The sequence below is a fragment of the Falco peregrinus genome, chromosome 14, assembly GCF_023634155.1.
Source record: "Falco peregrinus isolate bFalPer1 chromosome 14, bFalPer1.pri, whole genome shotgun sequence".
Classification (NCBI taxonomy): Eukaryota; Metazoa; Chordata; class Aves; order Falconiformes; family Falconidae; genus Falco; species Falco peregrinus.
This window is the reverse complement of record NC_073734.1, coordinates 20,084,706-20,106,534: the sequence shown is the minus strand read 5'-3', so window position 1 is coordinate 20,106,534 and position 21,829 is coordinate 20,084,706. Positions and strand designations below refer to the sequence as shown.

The 21,829-nt window shown below is 35.6% G+C and overlaps 1 protein-coding gene across 1 annotated transcript in view; it reads right to left on the bottom strand.

Annotated features, from left to right (window-relative positions):
- The window catches only part of CHD9 (chromodomain helicase DNA binding protein 9), a 99,699-nt gene that overhangs the window by 71,075 nt on the left and 6,795 nt on the right, over positions 1-21,829 (bottom strand). Inside the window, 3 exon segments of the mRNA XM_055818474.1 lie at positions 8,963-10,565; positions 18,563-18,651; positions 20,363-20,440. Coding sequence (XP_055674449.1) covers positions 8,963-10,399 — 1,437 coding nt within the window. The 5' untranslated portion in view covers positions 10,400-10,565; positions 18,563-18,651; positions 20,363-20,440.

The window sequence follows — 21,829 nt, the reverse complement described above, 5'->3', positions numbered from 1 at the left end:
GGCCAAAAGCACACCAGGCTGGCACCCTAAAATGTGCCTCTTGTCCAGTATCTGGAGCTGAACACATTGCATAACACTGCATGATGGCAGGTCAAAGAATCCTCCATAGAATGATATGAGTGACAACACACACGCATCAAAATAAATTTGCCTAATTGTTTTTAAAAATCCTTCTCACTAAACTCAAAGATAGTAAAACACGTCCAATTTTGTCACTCTTACGTTCCTTAAATTAATTTACCTGACCTCCCTGTGACAACTTGTGTTTTGTAACAGCTGGTTGCTGCTTTTAGGACTTGCACGAACCAAAGCTCCTGCTGCAACAAAATCTGCCTATCAAGCTGAGCCATACCTGGGCCTCACGAGCAGCTGCTACAAAGATTTAACAAAGAAGAAAAACAACCCAAACGTACTGTGTATTGTGGTACTATTTCTCATCCTTCTGAAGTATAAAACCAGGTACTATAAGCCATAGCATGCTGCAAGTCATGAAAAGCACAACAGCTATGTTTTGCCAGTAAGTTTGCTTAAAATACTATTAAAGAACTGTCCTTCTGTGTGTGTGGTACTCAGCAAAAAAGAAGGCACAGTGAAACAATTGTTTTTAAGATTGCTCTTAGGATTCTTCCAAAAACCTATCAGTCAGAACTCTTTCTAAAACAATGTTTCAAACTATAAGGAAAAAAGAAACAAAACGCTCAGAATCAAAATACTTGCAGTATCTTCTTTAACACTAAGGCCAACTTCTCTCTTCTTTCCAACATACAAACTAAAACTGAAAAGCAAAGTCACGAATCTCTCTCAAAAGAGGCCTTCCTATCAATCCATGAAACCATAGTTCTGGTTTGCAATTCAATATGCTATTGAATTGCATTATGTGCACATACATGATACGCTACTAACATTGAAATTACTTTCAAATACAGACCAACTCCTGAAAAGGCAGCATGTAAAAGATGGAAACAATTTATAAGATACAAATTAAAATGCTACCCTTCACAGCAAGACATCAAGGGAGCAAAAAACCTGAGTAAGTGCAAACACAAGCCAAATAACCCCCACAAAAGAAAACCTGCCACGTATGAAAGAAAAATCAATCTCTACTACAAATTACACAGCTTTCAAAAACGTAAGACTTGTCAACTACTTCTAGCCTAAAGCTACATTTCTACCTCCATTTATCAAACATATTCAAATCAACATAAGAATTCTCAGTCTCATCATCCTAGAAATCCACTCGTATTTATCAGCCTTAAGAGTTCCCAAATTCAACCCCTTCAACACACCTCATGGCAGACACTCTCTTTGAAATCCATGTCACTGGAAATTTATACCAATTTTTTAACCTGATAATGAACAAAGAAAACAGTATCTCTCCAGATGTATGAGGCTGTTAGGTGGACAAAGTGTTGGAAATTATTTTGATATTTCTCTATATATTTAGAATTAACATAACAGCTAAATGAAATTGTAGAACCTGAGTGCACAAAGCACGCAAAGCATCTGCACAAAAGCCACATCAATTCCAAATGTACTTTCAGGTTCTTTGGCTTCAAAACCATACTGCTGGTTAACATCTTCACAAATTCTGCTTCTCTTTCAGTAATAACACTTCACTAGCACTTTATATAAAGTGTTGATTTTCTACAAAATGTCTCAAGATAAAGCTCTGGTCTAGAAGTTTTAGAGGCAATGGTATGTTTGAAGCCACTCAAAAATTCAAACTTTAGATAGTAGTGTTAGACAAAGGAGATTAGTGGTTACCAGTGCCAAGGCGCAGTCCCACAACGAACGCACTTGGATTCACTCTGCATTTGAGGCTGCAGTTCCGTGTACAATTACGCTGCCTCTACTGCAGAAAATTATGCTTCCCACTCCTTTCTCTCTCCCCACCACTGTTTCTATAGTACACAATTCTGTGCAACTAAGAGGAGAACTAAATCAGGAACTTTTATTCCTGAAAAACACCCTCGACAAAAAAATTAAAAGTTTCTCTGCACCTAAATGAGCTTCCCAGTGCAGTTCATAGCACAAACGGTTGCATTAACAAAATACAAGGTGGAAGAATATGGAGCTTTTTTCCCCTTAAACTAATTATAGTTTAGGCATGTATTGAACTACAGCTTTAACAGTCTATAGTATAGGTTGCTGTCTTTAGAAGAGAATTTCAGATGGGTTTTGTTTTCTGTTTCTCTGTAATTAGGTACCACTTCTTCCAGACGCTAAGCTTGCACAATTAGATCAGCACTCTCACATTACTCAATTGTTTTATAGTTCTTCAGTGTTAACAAGACACCTGCTCGCAAATAATTAATTCATTCCATCACACTTATTTTGCAATATAATTAAAAAAAAAATTTACTTATTTTTGTCAACTAGTCTCGCCTTGATGTCTTCAGGATTACTCCTGTAAGTTGACCTAGCCAGAAGCTTCCTTCCTATGCTTGCCATCTGTTAACTTCTTTTTACAAAAATGCTTCTCTTTTGGCATATTTTGAAGACAATTATTGCAGTCATTTAATGAATGTGCAATCATCTCAGGAAAAATTATATTCCCAAATTATAACAATCATTAAAACAGCCAGTACTTCACTTTGAAGAGGAAACATACACAAGGAATTGGACAGCCTAATTATTTGTGTGATGAAGGTTGAACGAGACCTAGGAAAAGCATTAGTGAAAGCAAAAAAACATTCAAAAAAAAAGAATGATGAAATAATTTAACTCTACCCAATAGAAACAGTAATTACTAACCAACTCATAAAGCCTTTAAAACAGTAAAGCAGATCCCCTGGTGCATTTTCACTGTTCTTAAAAGACCAGCAATTTTTGTCTTTCCCTTACTAGACAGGTATTATGAAAGGAAAACCAAGGCAAATGAAAAATGGAGAAATTAAAAGTTACAATAAATACTAATCCATAAATACGTTACCCACTAATCTCACAAACATGTACCTTCCTTTCCCCAGCCTATGCAATTTGAAATAAAACGTATTAAGTGCTTATATAAAACTTAGATAAAATATATACGAAAGGATATGCTGCATACACATTCAACTATAAATAAAGCTATCAAAATATTGCTATCTTCAATGATGAATATATCATTGGCAAAAAGCCACAGATTAGTAATATTATATACAGCTATAGATTAAAAGACTCAGTTCCCTCCAGGAACTGCACTACTCAAGCTCAGGGATGTTGCTCTAGTCCTCTCATTAACTCTGTGCATTTGACACAGCTTCGCCACTTTCACTCTCCCTTATTTGTGCAGGCCTTTCTGAAAATAATAGAAAGAATGCAAAAAAACCCTGTAAACTATGGTACAAAGAAGGTCAGTGGAGGGATAATTTTTCTTCATTGTACATATATGATAAACCTATTAGGTGCTGGGAGATGACAACTGAATTCTGCTGCCTCACTGTGGCAGAGAATTTATTAAGCTCCGACAATGAAGGGAAAAACTGTTCTATAAGCACAGAGAACTAAATCCAGAGCATACAACCCTTAGAAATGTTTAAAAGAAAACTTCAAAGATTTACATTTATTAATGTGATGATGTCACCCATAAAATTAACCATCATTAAAGGAACAAGGAAAATATAAATACAGTGGATATGCTTAATGGGAGCTATTACCAGTACTATTAAGCTTTTTTAGAAAAAGAACAACGTTTTAGTGCTGTTTCAGTTTGAGGGTTAGTTTTTTGGGAGGTATGGTTTTTTGCATTTCAAGATTACAAGATGCAATTTTTAATGCCCAACCCAAACACAAATGCTAACTGGAACATTTCAGTTTCCAGATGATGCAAAGTAGGGTGAATTTTGAGAGATGTATTTTATTATGCTTATTCCCACTGAAAACTGTCATCCACTGTTCCACAAGCAATATATATGTAACAGCATCAGCACTTCACAATCTTGTATTGTAACAACACTTAGGAACCATAACCTATAAACTCAGCATGTAAAACAGCCAGTCTCTTCTACAAAGGATTTATATATAGTTCATTACTTTAAAATATTTCTCATTACAGGCCCACTTAAAATTAAACTATACAGAATATAAGAAATACACTCTGAAAAATACTACATCCTTGACTTTTATATATCTTCCATAACTGCATATATCAAGTACTTGGCTTGCTATACCTCTCATAACTAGCTGAGAAAGCACATCACTGCTTACTGTGCATTTGTTCTCAGAAGAACATCACAGTGCGACATTTCATAAACGAGTAGAACAGCAACCAGTGGCAGAGTTAAGAGGTTTACAAGTGGAATAATCCAAGGGAAACTTGTCTACAATTAATTTAGATTTGATATCAAAGGGAGGAGAGGTGAAAGGCCTGTGACTGTTCAGGGCATGCATCTCAGCAGCACGCAGGCCTGGACTTCCATCAGGTGAAACTTAGTTCCATCTCTGATGATACATTCGTGTATGAGGTTATGCCATTCTGATACATACAGATGTCCCAGGGTAGAATTCCAAGCACGCCATCATCTACAACGTTCAGACTTTGCTAAACTTCCAACAAGGGCAAGACAAATTCTGCCCAAAAACACAGCGGCATCTGTTCATATAAAACAAGCGGTAGGAAAGGTCGTGCTTGCAAGCATAAAAGCACTAGCATGTTTCAGGTAATTTGGGGAAGGATAAAAAAAAAAAAAAAAAAAAAAGGTGAGATGTGAGATACTGGAATTCATGAACAATTATCAAGCTAGGTACCAAACTTTTAGTCACAAAAGGGAAAAAAAAGATTCACCTGATTCAAGAACTAAGACTACCACCTTGTCCGATAGCACTGAAGGTTATTAATATTATTTTCCAGTTTAATCTCAACTACTCTGCTTTGATGTATGTAGCCAAAAGAGATTAAAATGCTTATTACAAAATAACATACACAGTGAGATAGTTGTAAACTTCTCTTAGGACAGTTTATACTTAGATTATCTTTCCAACTTCCTTTTTCTTCTGGACTAGCAGAACTGAATGTTGAAACCTGTATTTTTGTCATCTTTTTTCAACTTTATGAAAAGGCAATAATTTAGCTTTAGCAAACTCAAAACAGTTTTAAGTGGAGTTAAAAAGATCAGATGTGTTATTATTAGTCAAAGCTGAGCCTACATGAATCTTCAGTGTGTTTCTCCACTTTACTTTCTGTTCTCAAACTAACTGATAAAAAATGCATGATGTAAAATTAAGAGGCACAATTTATTTACAATTATAATTTAATTGCAAGCAGGCATAGAAAGTATAATAGCAGCATAAGACATTCTAGATTGTTTTTAATTCTGCAGCATTATTACAACGAACAGATAGAAATTAATTTAAAAATTAATACAATCAAAAGAATAGCTGTACAAGTAAATATGTGATGAGTGTGCTTGCTTTCAAATAACGAAACAAGTATTTTAATCCTCTTTCTTAATTTTACATAACCTCTGCATAACTTTTAAAGATCTTTCCTTCTCTAATGTTGGGTCCATTCCAACAGCTACAATCCATTAACTATTTCATAAAATAAAAAGTTTTCCTTTCTGAAAAAACCTCAATCATTATCAAACTAAAAATGATGAAAATAATTAAATCCACTAGTAATTGTTTCCTCAGTGTGTACAAAAGCCAGCATGAAACACTGTCTTGTTAAACAATAAAAATTTCACCTTCACTATTACATATCAAAGTTATCAAAACCCCTTTCCCACTTAGCCTAAAGACAACCAGTTTCAGTAAGACCAATATTCCCTCCTCACCCCTTACCCCACCTTTTGCTCTCAAGTTAAAAAGACACACATTTGTAAGAAGCTCAAACAGAACAAACTCATCTTGAACTTTAACTTCCACACAGTGATCAAAGAATAGAAGTGTGAATTAGGACTAAAACCCTTTTTAGAATTGCTAACAGACGAATGACAAACCTGAAACACTTCTGAACTTCAGTAACTGCCATACTTTTATGTTACATACACCACTGATTTAAAGAGGCTTCTACATTGTTTGCCTCTGTCACTCCCCCATCAACACACTCCTAACCACGGTTTGACAGCTACCATTTCACAAGCAGTTTCTGAAGGAAACATTAAACATCTGTCCTATTAGACAAGCTCAAGGTCAAAATCCAATTTATGCAATTTATTGCATACCCTGAAATAATAAAAACCAAACCAAGCTGTTCTGCAACAGTTTTCTGTCTGTTTCATTTCAAAGTTCCAGGGAAAAAAACCTTAAAAAAGTTTAAATACTGTAAAGTTGCTTTGCTTTCACACCACAATAAAAAACAAAATCAAATGCCAAAAAGCTTTAACACTCTCCATAGGTCTCAGAACTTTCCTTCTACTCCTAGTTGCAAAACAAACTGCTAAAACTTATGTCAGCAAGATCAAAGTAAGTCTTAAAAGGTTCTGATGTATACAAGAGAAAAGTCACAGCACCAGAAGGTTTTATTAGACCTACTTTTCGCCGCCTAGCTTGATTCCCGCATGCTCCTCACAAACGAGACTAACCCCTGGATTTCTCGCCACCCCCACTTTTCCTGGAATCCACTTCCTCTTCACCCTTCCCCCTAAGTATGCTCATGGGAGACCAACAGCCTCAGCGTTACTGTTCGCAACCCTGGGTTCTGCTGCTCCGCTTCCTGGCCCTGCTCCCTCGGCACTACTGTACGCACAGTAATAAAACAGGATCACATTTCACTAGTAGCTACTATACCATATGTCTTTAGGTTACAGAGGTAACTGACGAGAGTAGCTACTTGGGCTGTGCTCTCTTCTTCCCCCTCCCCAGTTAAAAAAAAAAAAAAAAAAAGGAAATTTTTATCAAAACCAACAGATTGCATCTACCGCATCATTCTGTTAATCAAGCTGATCTCAAATCCGCAGCTGTGTACGTGTTCTGTCCTTATCACATCACGATTTCACAGAAAGCTTCCCTAGTAGGAACTGACAATTACACGTTCCATAAACATAAGCAAAATTTGTAATGGAGAAGCAAGATACTGAACCAAGACCAAAGATTAAACGTGTTAAACCCTTATCTCTACCCTAATGGCAAAATTAAAGGGGGAGGGGAATGTTACATTGCCTCCTTCACAGGCCAGTTTTCTGCAAACTAAGTAGAAGCAAGAATTGGCAATTAGGATCCTTTCCTTCCCAATAATTTTTTCCTCCAATAAGATACCATTCTATATTCTCAGGTAGAGAAAATATTGGTAGCAAGAATACAGAGAAGTAATACAGTTATTACAACCTTTTTAGAGCTGCCTGCATGTATATAATAGATGTCAAGTTGCCTCTATCTTGAAAGACGCAGATTGAAAACTGGAAAACATTTCTATTCCCACTCCTTTCCCAAACAGAAGCTTAATTCCGACCAGAATTTAAAACGGACGTTTTAAATGGAAGTTTCTACTTCCACTGTTCACATGTACATGGATTTCAACAGACAGTCTCGCGGTATTGGAAACCCTAGATAACCAGCAATAGCGAATGAATATGTGCCTTTATTATATAGAAGCTACAGCTCCTTCTGCCAAACCATCTAATTGAAGAAGTTTCAGTCATTCCTGTCAAATCAAATTTGGGCTAGAAGCTACCAAGCAGAGCCAAACTGTGATAATATTAAGGTATTAACTTACAGGTAATGCGGTTACTGATACCACTCTTCAGGCATTAACAAAAAAAGCTACTAAACCAGTCCCCAAAATCATAGCGATAGCTTTTAAGACTGATAAATTTTAAAAGCTGAAAGAATAATTATTTGTGTTTTTGGTTATTAAGTCTCTTCTATATTCAAGATCATTTTCTTTTGATTCAGGAATTTCTCAAGCTGAAAAATCAGCAAGAAACTCACATATGCTGAGGTTTCTAGCAGCTGTAATAAAACCATGATTTTTCTGGTTACAGCATTGTGAAAAAAGAATTTTACTTGCCCTATTTTCTTTGGTTTTGAAAAGTTCAGCTACTCTTATATGAGACAATCCACCAGCACCAGTCTACATTTCAATGTATTGACACTTACATACTTCCTATAAGAGAAGATGATGATACAAATTAAGATAAAGGTCAGCATTAATAAAAAAGGTGGCCTTAATAATCTCATTTTAAATGATCTGAAATTCCACTACATTACATATGTTATGAGAGAGCACATGTAAGAAAACAGGCAGAAGGACCGAAGGATTGTGTTTCTGAACTCTTCAGTGCTCACACAATTTTAATTTCTCTCAGATAATCTGAAAAGCAAAGTTCATTTCTCTTGTATACCATTAAAAAAGCACAATATACATTTGGTGCTATCTTGTCCTCCATGCCGAGGGCTTTAATACTTGCAGTAGATGTGCACATTATACTACAAAAACTACAGTTGTTTGATTTAGCCAAAAATAACAAAATCAAACATACGCATAGCCTTTTATATGTTTTCTGTTATCACCAAACACATCAAAACCAACAACAAAAAAGCCTGTATTTTTAGCCAACAAGCATGAGCACAAAGATACCAAGCGAAGGACCACATAACAACAAAACCAGTGCAATTTTTGCAGGAAGCCAACTACACAAGCCTTATTAAAGCTCTTAAAAATACATTGCTGTGAGTACTTTAAAAGACAGTAACCCATAATATTTGCACCAAAATCATAAAACAACCAATTTTCTCTGCTGTACTTAGCAAACATAAGCAGCAGATGGACCGACACAATTTTCTCCCAATAAGTATTTCAGGTTATATAAATCTTGTCTTCTGCAATGGTAAGAAAACAATAGGAAAAAGGAAGGTCTGCATCAACAGGTCAGGGATTTTTCCCCCTAAACTAGCCGTTCCTTAGATTTCTTCAGGGCCAAATAAACAACAGCTCAGAGACTTCCATTATCATGCTTCGGCAAAAGCACCAGTCACTATTACTCATTTCACCAGATCAACCAAACAGCTCAAACCCTCGGCCCCCCAAAACCCTACATACCTGTCCTTGTAAGGTTGCACGACTTCTGTCTTGCAGGTGCTGATTAGAAACGGAAGAATGCCAAGGATGGATCTGACTTTGAGACTGTGCCCGAACAAGATCAGATGACTGTGTCACTTGCTGTGGGGTTATGTGGTGTTCGAGGTCATGCTCTAAAACATGGCTTGTGCTATCCTGAACAAATGCAGAATCATCGAACTGTGGCAGAAGGTCTTCCTGAAGGAGGTCATCTGGGTCAAGTCCTGTAAATGGTTCATTATGAGTCTCGACTTGATGAAGTAAGTTCTCATCTAAAGATGTAAAACCGTTGCTTTCAATAGGGTCAGTGAAATGGCTTATCTGAGAAGCAGAACCAGTAGAAGCTGGAAAATTAATATTCACAGGAGAGAGTTTCGAACTACTGAAGTTGCCCTGAGGATGCGCAGAATGCAACATTTGAAAAGTATTTGAATTCAAAGGTGTATTAGGATTCAACATGTGCTCAGTTGTTTCTTGCTTGGTCCCTGTTTGAGATGTAAAGGCATCGCTTCCAGTGAAGTCAGAGATAGAGTGTGTCTGCTGGCTAGTAGAAAGAGCTGTTGTGGACTGGAGAAGGCTGGTAGGAGAAATGTGGTTATTAGAGTAAGAATAAGGAGATGAAAATTGTTGGCTGTTATTGACAGAACATGGAGTAATAGTTGGGGACTGTCCATCAAAATTTCCTTCTTGATTCCCACAAAAATGTATTGAAGCACTAGCAGTTTGAGAAAACTGTTGAACAGACAGAGGTTGCTGTGAAGCTGATGGATTAGAAACTGGAGATGGGTGGTTAACACTGACTCTGAGAGAAGTAGATACATTAACTTCCATGAAGTCTTTTGGCTGACTCAGAGCATCCTGCCCCGTGCTGTTTCTGCTTTGTTGCGACCGTAGCGAGGCACACTGATGCTGTGGTTCATTAGCCTGAAATAAGGCAAAGTCATGGTGTGCTACAAAGCTTTTGTTTTGCTGCATAGACTGAGAATGTCCTTGGTGAAAGGGGGACCCATTTTGATTTGAAACAGTTGTGGCAGTTTGATGACCCCACATAGGGCTACCATCAGCCACATCTGGAAACATCCCGTTAGACTGGTTTTGTGGATGAACTGGTGAACAACTGAATTGAGAGTGTGGTGATAAGACGTTGTCAGCTGAGCTGTTAAAAGACTGATTTACTGAATGAAGTTTCAGTGAATCATACTGATTCAGCTGATCAAACTCACTCATCTTTTGCTGATTTTGAGCATCTTGCACATGGTTCAATGAGTCTATGTGCAAAGGTTCAAATTCTGCACCCAAATTCAATTCATCAACAAGTGAAACAGGTCCAGGTTGAACAAAGGCATCATCTGACAAACCTTCTAAGGTCTCACTAAAAAGATTGGCATCATCAAAAAAATCCATCATAGGATCAGTCATCTTGATAGGTCTGTACTGCTTTTTCTCTCAACTCCAAATGGAGTCAATTTTGGCTCTCTGCAGTGAACAGAAACAAATGACATCCAGCGGTCACCACCTTATCCAAGGCATGCCAACATCCATTAGTGCTTCTGAAGAAACATTTGTCTTGAAGTGGTAAAGCATCCTGTGGAAGAGAAGGGGGAAGAAGGAAAAAAAAAAAAAAAGAAAAAAAAAAAGAGAAATTACTTTCACAACTCTCCTCATTGTTCCTTCCCCTCTCCAACACTTTTACAGATTTTTGATATATTGAATATAATGTTACAGTTTCAGTAAACCACAAATCAGTTATTTTTGCTTATACTTGATGCCATGCGCAGCGTTTATCATTTTTGTACCTTCTGTCATGAAAGTAACATTTGATGCTTTAAATTAAATGGCTTCATTTTTTTCAGTGTGCTCTACTACCTAAGCACAATTTTAGATTGTTCTTTGCCATATTCATTAAAACTACCAAACTATAACATAATTGTGGTTTTAGTAGTCCAGAATTAAATTTTGTTTGTAGAAAGAAATCATGTAATACATAAACATACACAATAACTCTGTATGTTTAAACAGAAACTTAAGAGGTTATGAACTACATTTAAAAACAAAACTACCTTGACTACAGTAGGTAAAGCCGAGATACTCTGTTTCTTTGACTTAAGTTGCATTAAGTAATATTCTGGAAAACTGTATTTTATCTCATTTAAAAGACATAACAGAACTCTTATTTAGAGGAAGGACAAGAGGATGAACACAGTGGTACAGTCAAAGATAAACACAGGAAAAGAGCTACCTTTGGTTCAACAGCAGAGTTTACACGCTTACATAGTTTTGAAACACAAGTTGGTTTTCTTTTTTTATTCATAGTACCACTGAATGATCACCAAGGAATTAGTTTGCAATCAGAGATTTCAGGCAAGAGGAGCTGAAAAGGGTGTTTAGTTTAAGTTCAGCCTAAAAACTTGCACATTCAAAGTATAATCAAAAAGAATGGTAAATGAATAGTAATTTGTGTGTGTGATCATTTACCTGCCCAGATAACTAGTAAAACTCTAGAACAGAGGAGCAATTGCTTTAAATGAGCACATTCATGGAATAATCATTCCTCTATCCTGTCAATATATATAGCTAAATACTATTAAAAGAAAAAAAGGAAAGAAAACAGCCATAGCTTTTCTGACCCTACTACTAAAGCTCACCTTCATGCGCTCCTCCTCCATTTCAACTGCAATTCTTCATTAATGAATTCTCCTAAGTATAGGGTCTTTCCAGAAATGGATACCCTGGCAATGTAAAATATTTTCTGATGGACAAGGTTCATGTTGAACCTATTAAGTACAAAGTAGCCTCTGACAAGCTGAAGAAAACCTGTTCTACTTGTACTCATAGTTCACTGAAAGTGCTGTGACCATAGTCAGAATAAAGCCTAACCTCAACTAATAAACGTAATAAACCTTGTTGAGGGTTTGGGTATATAAAACTTGTGGTCTACACAGAAGGAGGACAGGTGGATCCTGTATCACACTGAAAGACAATAACTGGTGACTTTATCAAGTATGAATTGGTATCAGTCTTAATTACGATGAGTACAGAGGACAGGCATGCTATAAAAAAGGCACAGAAGCTTAGGAAGGTGACAGCTTAGCACAGCAAAGTAGCTGTCGATTCCAGATGATACATATACAACTTACCAGTTAAAGTTAGACCCTCCTGAAGTACCAAGTTAAAGGAAACACTGACATAAATTAGACTCCATTACCTTCTAACACTGATTAAGTTCTCTGCTTATCAGAGATAACTTTGATTTATCTCTGATAATAATCTGATTATCAGAGATAATAAGTCAACAGAACGATGACTTTCCCTGTATCAAACACCTTCCAACAAATGATAAAACAGCATCAGAATCCAGGCAGATGATGTTTTAGGTTTTCGTAGCATTTCTAATAATCTCTCATCTTAGCACATTTCAACTCAAAAGATTTTTATTTTTTTTGCATTTGGGGGAGAGCTGTTTTAGCTAACAGAAGACAACCAAGTCAGATTAAGTACAAGGCAAGAATATCATAGATACAGAACAAATGATCTAATTAAAGAAACCCCTAACTGGGGCAAGATAGATGGAAATCATGGTAGCCACGTGAAAAATGTCATGTTCAATGCTACTGAAGACTCTGCTGTTAAAAACTCAAATTTTAAGCCTGTATCAATAAAAGTTTACATGTTGAGACCAAGTACAAATAGCTCAGCAGACTGCATGAAGCTCCTTGGTTATGCGGAGAGATATAACTATATTTCACTGTGATTTATAAGGATGGCTATTTAACTTGTGCTAACTTGATAAAACAGGGGAGGGGGAGAGAAAGATTTCTTCCATCTTTAGAGATACAGATACAATAGTATGTACCATTTTTTTTTCTATTTTTTTGTTAAGTTGGGCGGGTGTTGGTGTTTTGTTTTTACATACAGTGACATATGGGCCAGCTACTCTATGGTAATTAACTACCATACACAGTCTTGACTTTAACTACATAGTACCCTAGAACTGTTGAACAGGACTAAAACAGCCCCGCATAAAAAAAAAAAAAACAAACATACCAGACAATCTCATAATGCTTAATTGAATGTGTATGGTAAAAAAAAAGGGAAAAAAGCACGCATAACAGCTGGCACGACTGCAGTTGCAAAACTGTAGAACCGAGCTTGCCTCACAGAGATTTGCTTCTTTGCTCAAAGCCCAAGAAATACAAGGATACTGCTGCAGATAGCCTGGACACAACTCTCTTTCAAAGACACATTTTTTGACCAGAGAAGTACTTTTATCCCTAGCCTTTTTCTTCAGTGACTACAAAAATCCATCATGTTTTTTCAGCCCAAAGAAAAGCATAACGTGGAAATTCAAAGATATACGATTTGGAGAAACTAGCCTTTCACATGCAGTTATCTTCCAAATTTATTGAGCAATTCTCCTTTTTGTTTCTCTCTGCTATACTTGGATATGAAACCATTAGATGCTCAGCTTGCAAGTTGTAAAGACATATAAAATCAAGTTGTCATGCATTTCTGAACTTAACTGGAATACAAGTACTATGTTTCTGTTCCTTCCTTAAAAAAAACAAACCCAACCTCCTCACATGCAACTTAGTGAAACAATAAAGTTCTGACATGAGAACTTTTCACGTGATCTCTGTAAGCAACTCTTCCTCATGTCCTTACTCCCTCTTATACAGAAAATGATAGCAGCTACAATTATGTTTTAGCACACTTTCATCCAGGCTTCTCCTTCCCCAAACAGCTCTGTGATACCAATTCAAACTTTGGACATGCTTCCTGCCAGCTGGCAGAAAAGCATTCAAGGGAAGAAACGTTTTGAAGACGTTCTTCTATTGGACTTCACAACTACAAGTCCAACAATGCAATCCCAGCCAGTGTTTTATAGTCCAGTTCCAAAATCCTTCTCATGGAAGATAAGCTCCTATTGGAGCTGCATTTTCATCAGAATGGGGAGACTAGTTTTGAATTCCTACTCAGTAAACCAAGCTACAATAAAAGAAGCAGAATGTGTCTTTAAAAAAAAAAAAAAAAAAAAAAAAAAAGAGGGGGAGAGAGGAAAAAGAGCTCTTCCTTAAAGAGGAAAGATCTCTGTTTTGTGAAAACTAAGTATTTCACTGCAAGCAATCACTGTTACGGTAAGCAATTCCATTTTACAGCAATCTAAAGCTTGATTTCTCTTGGTAAATAGATTTTGACATCTTCATGCACTCTGACATTGAGAATTTGTGATGAAGTTACACTTCTTGTGAAAAATTAATACTTTGCATTTTTAAATTCTCTACTATTATTGTATACTGATTTAATATTAAACTTCACCCAGCTTAAAGTTCGCAAGATCATTCTACAAAATCAATGTCTAAGTACTGCTTGGACCAATTTTAATCAATGAAATGAACACCACAGCAAAGGTACAACCTGACAAGCAATTAGAAGGCTACAATAATTGTACCTGAATTTAAGACGTTACTGCCCCCTATCAGCTAGAACAGCTTCACCAACATTTACCAACTATAGGACACTTGGCAAATTTAGAATGTTCTGCAGTGGGTTTTGTTTTGTTTTCTAAATATAATGGAACCCAGAGGCATTCAGCAGTATTTCCTACTAGTATTCAGTTTCTCCCTTTGTATTTTAAACTCTCAACTTTGTACCAATCAAGCTGATTTTATATAAAAAACTACCCAATAGTAACTACTACTGCCTAATGGCTACATAACAGAATCATGTATCAGACTCACTATTCTGAAAAAAAAGCCATTTCTTTAAAAAAATAATATGAAGTTTTCTAAAATTAATTACCAGGAAACATCAACAGTATCAGCCAAGTTAAGCTCAAACACATTTCAAGGTTTGTCATATTCAGATATGCTAAAACATCTAGAATTGAAACAGTAAATCTTTTCAGATTGCCAACTGTTTGTCTTGAACAAAGCACAGCATTTTCTTCAAGAAGTACTGAAGTTATTCTGCAAACATGCTTGAATCATAACAGAACATCTCCCAGCTCTTGGTTTGCCTGTTTGGTCACTATTCAATAAACTAAACACCTACACTTTCTTTAATCTACTAGTTCTTAACATTAAGAGACCTATTTTAAATTAAAGATTTAAACCAAATAATGTCGTATTCTATATGGTCTAAAAGTATCTTTTAAATTACAAACAGAATTTAAAGCAATGAACTACAGTTGTTCATCTTAATCTGCAAAATCAGCTGTCTCTTAGTACTACATTTTAATTTTTTTAAACTTTAAGATCTTTTTCAAATTAAACTTACCAAGTTCAAAACCACTTAGAAATGAAATTGGCTACACTCAGCACAGTTTGCTTCCTTTCCTCAAGTGTGTGTGCAACACACATGAATCAATACCAGAACTAGGTTAGGAAACTGAGGTTTCAAGTTAACATGGTTAATGCAACTCCTTGCAAGAGGGTAGAGTGGGGTGGGGAGCGAAGCTTTCTCCATGTCGGTTGTCCATCACAGTTTAGTAACAACCATATATTCTTGTGAGAAAGAAAGAAGAAAAAGAAACAGGCAGTGTGAAAGTCTGAAAGAGATGATCCCCTTTTATACTATGTTAGAGTGCAGTAGATCTGAGTTGTAAGAAGAAAAGATGTAGTTACAGACACAACCAAGAACAGAAATAAAGAGCATAGTACAAGAATTAAAGACCAGAACAAAAGAAATAGAAGATTTATTTTACAGAAGACATCAAACAAGAATGAACAGATAAGAAACCAGAATGGAACAAAGACATGAAATTTTGCTTTTTTTTTTTTTTAAAAAAAAAAGTGGGAATACCAGTAAAAGACAAGATAATAAAACCCACTGATATGTTTTATTTCATTAATTGCATTGTTGATTACTTTTGATGAAGTGACAACAGAAAACAAGCTACTCTAGTTATAAGCAAGTAAATCAGGTAAAGATTCAGCACATTACCATCATATCCACGCTTCTGTATTTTGACAGACTAAGTATCGGTGCTTCACAAGACTGATGCGTGACAGTTGCATAGATGAGAAGTCAGTGACTTTGATGGCCATTTTTCGCAAAAGAAGTCGAAACAATGGCTACTCAGACAAACAAATAGAAGCTATCTCAGAAAGTAGCGAGGGACAAGTCAGTAGACAGAAGGGATTAAAACTGAAGTCATAAAAGCATGACATAGCAAAAATCCAGACTACAGGTGAAGGACATACAAGGGGTAAACACAGTTGTAACTAGGGAAGAGTTTGACATTATATGCATGCAAAGTGTTTAGGGTTTGTGGTTTGGTTGGGGTTTTTTGGGGTTGTGTGGGGTGTGTGGTGTTTCTGGTTTTTGTTTTGGTTTGGGTTTTTTTCAGGAAAGCAATGCCACCAGGAATAACAGACTTGCTTTCAAACAAGAAAATCATTCTATTTGCCAAGTTCTATGCAAGCATGACAGGTTTGTGGCTTTGTATGATCTGCCCATCTATTAGCAGATGGAACATTGTGTCAAAGAAGGTAGACAACACAGCATGCTAAAAAACATACTCAAAAACCTGATCACTTCCGCACAATATCTGGAAATGACAGAGACATTCCCTCCTCTATATTAAAAGACAATTCCACTATCGTTATTTATCAGATTTAATTATACTAAAGCTTTGGCTGAGTTCAAAAAGCTGCAGTAAATTAAATAATACAGAAGTTACTTCCCACCGATGTGCCAATATAAATGATATTCTATTAGAGATTTAAAGATCAATGTACATGTTAAATTTGAAATGCACAGAGGGACAGCACAATTTCCTCAAAATCCCAGAAACACAGATTAAAAAAAGAACATTTAGACATTTAGTAGAGATGAACTCTTCTATTTCCTGACAGAAATGAATAAGTAAGTCTTTGCACAAGAATGCCATGGTGTCTATAGCTAAATATGGATTGAAAAAGATGCATTTTCTCTGTATCACTGAAATTAGGAAAAAACGTGTTTGGGTAGCCTGTTTCATTAAATAATAAAAATACTCATATCCAATTATATATATATAAAATATACATTATTTTATTTTAAAATTACTTTTCACTGGTAGGCATTTATAATTATTTTTGAGTTATGAGCCATCACTTCACTAAAATCGTACACACAACATACTGGTTTCATTTAGAATTCTATTCTGCTACAGAGTTTACAGACATCATAGTAAATACTCAAAAGATAACTCAAGTACTTTGCATTTTCATTTGAAGATTAGAAAAAGAAAGATTTGAAACTGATAGTCTTAAATTCTCAGGACTAGGTTCCAGTCCACAGCTACAGTTCCAGATCTGAGTAAGAGCACAGAACTGGAGCAAATGGGACTGTGTGTGTTTGTCGCCATAATTCATCGTAGTCTGTTCTCATACCTAGACTGGTTTTGCTTGCACCAAACACCTCATGTAACTGTTTCCGCTCTACTCCCCAGACATGCACAAGCTCCCTTCTACCACCTCTCCTGCTTTCTTGCAGGTAGCCTCTGGAAAATAAATGCTAAAGTTTTACAGAATCAAAAAATATTCAGTAACTATCAACTGTTACGGTCATTCATTAAAGTTCAAGTCGATCAACATGACAAATGACACGTCACTTGTAAAGAAAATCTATCTTCCAGTACAACTAAAGACAAATTTCAACCGTTCTCAATGATGTTTGCCTTCACTGTGAACGGGGCAGCTTCCTTCACTGACAACAGCTTTGCTCAAGCTGAACAGAGCAAAAACACACCAAAGAGAAAGTATATCACAGAACTCCCTGGGTAAAGCAGCATGGTATCGGAAAGCCCCACAGCAGATGTTTGGGCTGCTTAATAGACTTAGGAAATCCATTTTAACATTCATTTTTAACTCCAGGTCAATTTATAAAGTCTCAGAATGGTATTCCAGCAATTAGTGCTTAGTATTTGGAGAAAACAAATTCTGCAATGCATGAAGCAATTTGAGCCATTTTATTTAGAGATCTAAAAAATTAAAAAAACCTAAGCATTTAGAAAAAACCCTGCATACCTAGTGAGATTTTTGCAATTGTTTTGTTTCTACTGTCTTGAAGTGGGGGTGTGTAATACCACAAATTTTCTTCAGATTAAACATAGTTAATCATAGATAAACATGAAAAAACCCACATTTTTTTAATTGTTCAAAATTCAGATCCATTCCTTTCATTGCTTACCAGGACAGAGTTTTTCTTCCCAAAACTTCAATTCGAAAAGATGTACAGCAAGATTCACAATTAAAGCCTGTAGAACTGTTGCATACATCAGAAAAGGAATCTCAAATCACATATGAATTTTTATATTATTTACTTATATATCACCAAGCTGTTTCTCTATCTGTAATACCAAGTTAGAATTATTTAGTTAGAGCACTGACACTTCAGACACATGAATTCCTAACTTTAATAATTAGCCTAGCTCAAAAGTAATGAGCTAGCACAGGCACCTAAAGAACCCCACACTTTTACAAAGTATCTGTTTAATCTGTAAGACAAAAAAATAAGTTGCTGAAATCTTCTAAATTAAAAACGTATCAGAAAATATTTGAAGAAAAGGCTCTAAGCAGAGATAAAAAATATTCTTACCCATGAATATAGAACACATCTCTTTAATGAAGAATTAAGCAGCTCAGAGATGGCCTTTAAATCCAGATGGATACCTCATCATCAGAGATCTGAAAATGAAACATGGTAAACAAGTCACACAAAAACCAACCTCAGAAGTATACATTCAAACACAATACTCTATGAACTCAAAAATTTAACAGATAGCATAAAAACAAGGACACCAGGATACACAATCAGTAGTAGCCATGATTTCAGAAATGTCTGATAAATAGCTAAGCTCACTTTGTAGGACAACTGAAATACAACCCAGCCCTACAAACCTCTAAGGTTGAAGGGTAGAGTCTGTGCCAGAACACTAAAAGTTTTAGGGCAACTTTAAGACACTGTATGATGACAAGGAAAAAAAATAAAATTAAAAAAAAGGGTTCTGAGGTTAGGTTTTAAACCTGTCAATACAAAAAGCCCCGTACACATTATCTTTTAACAGCACTATGCCATTACATAGTGACAGATATACTTGCCAACAGGCACTGACACTGCCTTTCTAGAATGACAGTTTTATCCTACTCCTTGCCTTGACACTAGGTAGAGGAGCTCAACTGCAAGAGGGTCTCAATCTTTCTGAAAGGGGCTTCAAAACATTACACAGTTTAAGGGAAAATGTGCAAGGGATGAAAGTAAAGATTTCCAGGGCCTGTGTGTAAAAGTCTCAAAGCAAACAAAAACACCCTCTAACATTAAAAGACAGAGAAAGTTTGCATATGAACCTACATTCTATACCAATGTGTTCCTCCATAAACAATAATACCCTTTCAAAAAAATAATAATTCCTTTCATGGCACAGAGCATCCTCCAATTCTCATAAATACACATTCCCCTCTCCCTAAGTACAGTTTATTGGTGACAAACTCTTGAACACCTTTGCAGGACTATTAATAAAGTTGAACCTTTAATCTTGATTAAAAGGTAAGACAATATGTATTACTCCATTAAGAAGCAGATTTTACTTCTCCACACATATTTGAGACAATGTTTTAACATATGTGAAAGATATCAATTGCTTATAACAGCTATCAAAAGCCTGCAATGTTCCAGTAAAAAAATTTTATTTGGTACTAATTTAGCACAGAAAATACTCCACTTATCCTCCTTTTGTAATTCAGTAACTTCAAGATTTATTCCGAGGTTGCTAAACTGTCTCTGCATTAACAGAACACTTAAATAATGTGCAGAATTTTTTTCCTGAAATTTATAAACAATAAGCATGTACCCAAACCCATACTTAGGCAAAGGTTGCTAATACTTCCATCTGTGCCACCTATGTGAAGCGATACAAATTTGGTATCAGAAACACCAGAAAACATCCTCTAGTTGTTCTCTTTTTCTATACTAGAACTCTGACGAAGCAAATAGAGCTCTCATCATGCAAAAGTCCTCTTAGCATTTAAAAATTTGAATCAAGTTTGAAATTATTTAACTGTCAGGTTTTATGCAGCATTTTAACATGTTTCAATAGCTAAACATCTGTTAATTAAAAAGTTCTTTGTTGACTAAACAAAGTTATAGCATAAAGGTTTTACAATATATATGTTAACTGAATTGAGGCATTCAAAAATTATTTTTATTTGAAAAAAAGAAAAATTAGAAACTTGCAATTGGGTAACTTATCCTAGCTGTAAGAGTTCAGCAGTAAAATAAAAAACATAATTCACCTGTAACTACCTTACAGTACAAGTACTATTTTAAGTTCTTTAAGATCCTCCCTCAATTGGACTTTTCGTGAATCCTCGAAGTAAAGAGAAAAAATACGTTTCTTACTCTTTAGGACAGTGTCCACTTGCTTGAACAGCTTCCAATATGGAGACAATTGCGGAGTACTTAATAGTTTGAAAAATCCTATGTTGAAAAGAAGAAAAACACAAATGTAACTAAATATACATTCATCAGATCTACAATACATTATTCTAAATGTAAAATACAAGAAATACTTCAGACAGCAGAAGAATCACTGATTATACTAAGTGCCAAAGAGAAATCTACACAAAGGGAACTTAAAGCTTTCTTAAGCAGCAAAGTGGGACCTATCTCCACAGATTCTCAAATAAGCTGTACTGCATGTAAACTTTTAATTACATATACACACACACACATATAATATAGATGCATGTATATGTATCTGGTAATCGTGATATGGTAAAAAAGAAGTTCTGTAAAGTCATCTTCTTTGGAAGAGTCTTAACGCTTGCTTTTAAATCTCAAATTGGTAAAATTTACTGAAATACACTAAAGCTTACACTTTGTTAAATAGAACCAGTACTAAATTTGTTATAAGCGTGCATAAACACATACTAAGCTACCTTAGGAAGTTTTTCAAAACCTTATCTTCCACAGCCCCAACAATATAGTATCTTCATAAGATACTGAAAGAAAAATACACATTTCCCTAAGTGCACATCGATTTCCTTATGTTCTTGATGGAATCCTAAAGAATTACTATTACTAACAAAAAATTCTGAACAATAGTAATAGTTTTCATTTTGGACACTGAAACTCAGACTTTTATTCAATGCTAGCAGAACAAGAAATAAACTATTAATTCCAATAAGTTTAGAATAACCACTTTACCCCAATTTCTTTTTTTTAAAACATCATGTAAATTTAAAACTATGTTTTGTACAAAATCCTTGTGTACTTTCATGTCTCCAGTCCTTGCAGATACCTTGCATAAAATTTAACAGCACCAGTTTAAGAAGTTTTTAATTTCAACTACCTGCTTCATCTCTCTGCCAAAGGTTATTGCCCTTAAAGCACAGCCTGCAGAACACAACATGTAGGTGTGCATCAGCTGCTTCAGCATATAGTCTCCCAATTTAGTTTTAAGCCTTTCTCTTGTTTCTTTTAACAAGCCCATATAACTTGGCATCAAAACAGCTGAGGTGGATACATACATGCTATTTTGTCACTTCTATTTTGTAGGCCTTAATTGCAATAAAGGGACAATAACAACCGAGAGAACGAGAACATCCTAAATTGCTACAATTGGTTGTGTGCTAGAAAGGTACCAAAGTTTGGTTAATCTTCTTGAAAAGAATTAAGTTTATCCCCAAGTCAGTTTATTTTAATAAAAATAACTGTTAAGCAGTTCAGGGCTTTGGCCACAACACTACTGAAGGTTTATGAGCAGCTCGTTCTGCTCTTCAAACACCACTGCCTTTTGCTTCTCCAAAGCGTACCTGTGAAGACTTTCATAAATTTCAGGACTTCAGCAAGTTACTGCTTGTTTTT